This window comes from Triticum aestivum, chromosome 3A, assembly GCF_018294505.1.
Source record: "Triticum aestivum cultivar Chinese Spring chromosome 3A, IWGSC CS RefSeq v2.1, whole genome shotgun sequence".
Taxonomy (NCBI): Eukaryota; Viridiplantae; Streptophyta; class Magnoliopsida; order Poales; family Poaceae; genus Triticum; species Triticum aestivum.
In genome coordinates this window covers 66,073,560-66,078,572 of record NC_057800.1, presented here as the reverse complement: position 1 = coordinate 66,078,572, position 5,013 = coordinate 66,073,560, and the positions used below count along the sequence as shown (strand labels likewise).

The 5,013-nt window shown below is 50.1% G+C and overlaps 2 protein-coding genes across 2 annotated transcripts; one reads left to right on the top strand and one right to left on the bottom strand.

The window, feature by feature from the left end:
• Positions 1-1,780: 1,780 nt before the first annotated feature.
• Positions 1,781-2,688, bottom strand: LOC123057930 (uncharacterized). Its single transcript, XM_044480791.1, has one exon. The coding sequence runs from the start codon at positions 2,612-2,614 to the stop codon at positions 2,030-2,032; it is 585 nt and encodes a 194-aa protein (XP_044336726.1). The 5' UTR covers positions 2,615-2,688; the 3' UTR covers positions 1,781-2,029.
• A 249-nt stretch (positions 2,689-2,937) lies between these two features.
• Positions 2,938-3,866, top strand: LOC123057929 (uncharacterized). Its single transcript, XM_044480790.1, has one exon. It carries the CDS (start codon positions 3,055-3,057, stop codon positions 3,649-3,651), a length of 597 nt encoding a protein of 198 aa, XP_044336725.1. The 5' UTR covers positions 2,938-3,054; the 3' UTR covers positions 3,652-3,866.
• The last annotated feature ends 1,147 nt before the right edge of the window (positions 3,867-5,013 follow it).

Sequence of the window (5,013 nt, the reverse complement as noted above, 5' to 3'; positions counted from 1 at the left end):
CCAATATTTTGGAGGGGAGGGCGGCGGTTGCCATCCAAACAGCCCCACGTATCATACATGTTCACGGGCTAAGTAAAATCAAGCACACATGGCCATCAACATGCTCCAAGGACGTCTAGGGCCGGCCAATCCACGTACATTACTCCTTATGCATGTTTAGTTTTGAGAGAATTCATGCCCATGTGTGGTGATAGTCGAAGACTTGAAACATAGGTTCTATTTTGAATTATACGGCTTATCTTAAGCAATTAATGATGTGCCAAAAATTATTAGCGAGCATGAAGAAACTCGCTCTTCGCTGGATGCTGCTGCATGCCGGCAATTGCTATGGGGGAAGTTGCTGATGATGGCAACGACATTGTTGTGCCCCAGGATGCGCTTCTGGCAGGGTGATGTCATGACTTGGTGGGCACGTCAAAGGTGTGGACATAAACCAGGTTGGTCTAGCTAGTATTGAGGCAATCTCTCGAAGGACACATGACGGCACAAAAAATCAGTAGTGAAACATTTTTGTTCCATATTCGAAAGATCAATGATTGCCATAACTTCGACTTTTTTTTAACTTTGCCATATGCCGCTAATGTTGTGTTGAGCTGTATAAATGTGTTACCATGATTATCATGGTTTCTTAATGGATCTGAATCTATTATAAAGGTCCATAGAAAATAGAACACTTGAAACATACAAAAAAATTACATCGAGGACCATGCAACATGTGAAATTGCCGATAATATTTGTCCAATTTTAGATTTCGAAATGTGCAATGGGCTAGTTGCACATTCTACAGCCTAGGGTAAATATGTTGTGCAATTTTAGGTAAAGAAAGGGTAGTACATTATTTTATTGTACAATTATATGTTTTTTTTTTGGTTTTTGAGATAATACAGTTTTTTAGGTTTAGAGTGTGCACTTGGGTTGTTTGCTCATACTGGAATTGAACGTGGTTTGTTGCTACAGTTTTTGGTTCAGAAATGAAGCCTAAAACTGCTCGTATTCTTTTGCACCTTTTTGCGATCTGACACATGACATTTAGGTGACTGTACATTCTGAAGACCAACATTACCCCATGAAAATGTGCAACTAATTGCATAGTTACATGGAGAACATAGTTTTTCTTTTACAATATTTTTTTACTTTCGAGGTACTCCCTCCGGTCCTTTTTAGTTCGCATATAAGATTTGACTGAAGTCAAGCCTCGTAAAGTTTGACCAACTTTATAGAAAAAAGTACCAACATTCACAATCTGAAATCAATATCAATAGATGTGTCATGACTTAAAGTTTCATATTGTATAACTTTAGCATGGCAGATGTTGATATTTTTTCATATAAATACGGTCAAACTTTGTAAAGTTTGACTTTAGAGAATTCTAATATGCAAAGTAAAAAGGACCAGAGGGAGTATATTTTTCGTTCAAGATTAGATAAGTATTGGAGACAGAACAAGGCTTAAGTCTTTACCGGTACGTCGAAAAAAGAAATTGACTGCACGGTGAAAAGCAGGCGAATGGGGTCGCCGGTGGTAGTTCAAAGAACTGCAAAGTGCAATGCCCCAGAAAAGCAAAACAGCACTGCCAATTTACGTTGCAACCTGCAAGTTGCAACAAACACACGCAGGCATGATCACGCGCCATACGTCATGGCAGGCATGATCGACCAAACTGTATTACGCACGTATTACGCACGTATCTACGCAGGCATGATCGACCGACGCTGCGCATCATCATACATCATGGTAGCAATTAAGTGATTAACCAAACCAAATCACCAACAAATAATCCTGGGATTCCAGATCGACAAACTGCAAAGTAGTTCGAATTCCCTGATCGATCGAAACGATCCTTGCAAGTAACAACAGAACCGCAAAACGTAGGAGTAGTTCGAATCCGACGGACGGATAGATCATCCATGGTTTCACAATCAAAAGATCAAGGAGACAAAGTAGCCCTAGGCAGAAGCCGACGCGAACGATCTGTATCAAGCAAGCAAGCGGAGTCCTGCAGAGCTGATCAAGGCAAGAGATCAACCTCTCACTGGATGCGGTAGCGGATGGGGGGCTCGGTGGCCAAGGAGGCCAGCGCGGACATGCTCGCCACGCCGACCACGACGGGCTGGAGATCGAGGGCGTGGAGCTGCCCTTCCATGGCTTGCCGGCGCCCTGGAGCGTCGGGGTTCTGGCTGTGAAGCATGAACCGGACGGAGCCCAGGAGGGTGTAGGCCCCCTCCACTCGGCGGAGCGCGTCCTCGGCGTGCTCCCTGGCGGCCTGGAGCCTGACGAGAGCAAGCCACTCGTCGTGGCGCCCGTGGCCGTCGCGGAGGTCGCCGATGCGGGCCACCGGCTCCGATGGGACGGCGCCGCAGCCGTGGAGCGTCAGGCGCTCGGCCACCACCGTGTTGATGATGAAAGCGGAGAGGGAGCCGGATGCGTGGTCGATGTGGGTCAGCGCGGACTCCAGCAAGGTGTACCGCCCCTCGGCGTCGCGGGTGTCCAGCACCAGCGGGGACGCCAGATCGCGACGCGCGGCGGCGACGCTTCGCTTGAAGGCGGCGGCGGATCGGATCGCGTCGCTCGTCACAGGCAGGTACATCGCCTTCCATGGCGGCGGCTGCGCCATTTCTCTCTCTCTCTCTCTCTCTCTCTCTCTCTTCTCTTCTTTCTTGGGTTCTTTCTCCCCTCCCCTCTCCGTCGTCGCTGAAATAGCCAGCCTGGCATGGGCTCACAGGTCCCAGCTTGGTCAACATACCAGTGCCATGACACAACATCTCCGCTGACAGGTGGACCCACGTACGTGGGACCAGGGATCCAGTGGGTCAGGAGCTACGTTAGCTCGCTGCTCGTGCCCCCGCGATGGACTCTGACGTGGCAGCGAGACGATTCTGCGTGACGACAAGTGGGCCCCACACCGTAACGGCTCATTTACCCCACCGACTCCAGAAACTACCTCGCCGGCGCGCGGTAGAAATAGCCCCAACCGACCCCACCCCGAGGCAGCAAATAGCATCACGTCTCCTCACGCCGGAGAGAGAGAGAGAGAGAGAGAGAGAGACGCCGGCAATGGCGGAGTGGAGGAACATGGCGGCGGGGGCGGCGGGTGGCAGCTTCACCTACATCAACGAGACGACCGCGATTGCGGGGTCCATCATTGTCGCCCGCCTGCAGTACGGCCTGGCCGCCGAGGACTGCCGCGGATTCGGCCCGGGCGTGCACCCGCCGCCCAACGCCGGCCAGGGCGCTTCAGCAGGCGGCCCCATCATCGACCTCGCCATCGCCCGGGTCAAGCGCGTCCGCAGGCTCCACGCCGTCCTGGGCAACGTCTTCTCCCTCTGCGTCGCGCGCATCGGGCTCCAGGGCAACGCGCTGGGGCGGTGGAACAGCTGGCAACTCCAACACGCCGACGCCGCCCGCCGCGCGGAGACGGCGCTGCAGCGCCTGCTCTCCGCGAGGTCGCACGGCCATGCGGCCTTCAGCGTCTTCCAGGTCATGCTCAGGCCGCCGTCGCCGCCAGCAGTCGCCCACGCCTGGGCGCCCGCGGCCGAGCAGCTCCTGCTCCGCGCGATCGACGATCTGGCTGCGGCGGAGGCCGCGCTGGGGCAGATGCGCCCGGCCATCGTCGCCCAGTACATCCACGCCTGGGTGCTTCTGCACGGCTGATAGCGCGCGCGGCGGCGATCACCGATCTCTCTTCTGCTTTGTTCTTCCCGGCCCGTCTCGGGTTTCCGTCGATCAAGGTTCATGTGCTATGTCGATCTGCTAACTGTGATTACGATGCACTAGCGCTACTATTAGTTTCAGTTTGTGCTCAAAGATTTGATCCAAAACTGCTCGGTGGATCAAGTCGATCGACTCGAGCTTCTCTTGACTCTTGATACGGCTGAGAATTACATCTCTTTGCTTGATTAGTAGTAGTACTCAATCTCTTGAATCTTGATCAGTTATATACAGTTTGTAGCTGCAGCAACTTGTTTCTACAATCTTAAACCCATTAGCTTCTGTTACCTACATGGTGGATTCTTAACTACAGATGGCAAAACTTGTTTGCATTGCAGGTGCATGCAGCACCCCAAACATACTATAGTATACTCCCTCCGTTTCTAAATACTTGTCTTTCTAAGCATTTCAACAAGTGACTACATACGAAACAAAATGAGTGAATCTACACTCTAAAATATGTCTACATACATCTGTATGTAGTAGTCATTTGAAATGTCTAGAAAGACAAATATTTAGAATTGGAGGGAGTAGTATACTAGTGCAACAAAATGAAGTTCAGGTCTTATCTTGCTTATGTAAAGAGGCAGTGATTAGGGCCTGATTGCATTGTCGTTTCCAAGCATAATGCCCAAAGCCCGGTAAAAATAAAGTTAGGTAGGCATCCGAATAGGTGCTTGGATCGTTGTTTCTGGGCTGTAAACTTCGGGAGCACCTATACGTCAGGTGCATGACTTTTTTTTTTCATGTTCCACTCGCTTCTTTTTCTATCCGTGAGGTTTTTTTCTTTTTGAAGGTGCATACCAGTAGAGATGTGAAATTAGGCTAAAAATAAGGTAGATATGTCAAATGATAATTTCTTTTTGAGAAGGACACACAATTTTTTTGTTTTGTTTTGAGAAGGACGTGAAATGATAGTAACTAAATTGCACTATCAAACCCAAATACAAAGTGAGATGGTAATCTGCAAGCTATTCTGAACCATAAGCAAAAAAAATCATTGCAATCAAAGTATTGCATGAAAATTCAAATACCTATATATTTTGAGAAGTGGCCAAGGATAAACTATGCAACCAGCACTACCGAAATCGACCCCTATGCCCAAGCCGTCGGCATAGCCCTGATTCCCGTCGGGATAGGCCTATGCCGACGGCCCCCATCGGCAACATATCCATGTGCGTAGCCCCGAAGGCCGTTGGCATAGAAAGGCCGTCAGCATAGATCCTATCCCGACGGTGTCCGTACATCTATGCCGACGGCCTCGGCCGTTGGCAACGTCCCCGCCTAACGGCGGCCGCCGTAAAG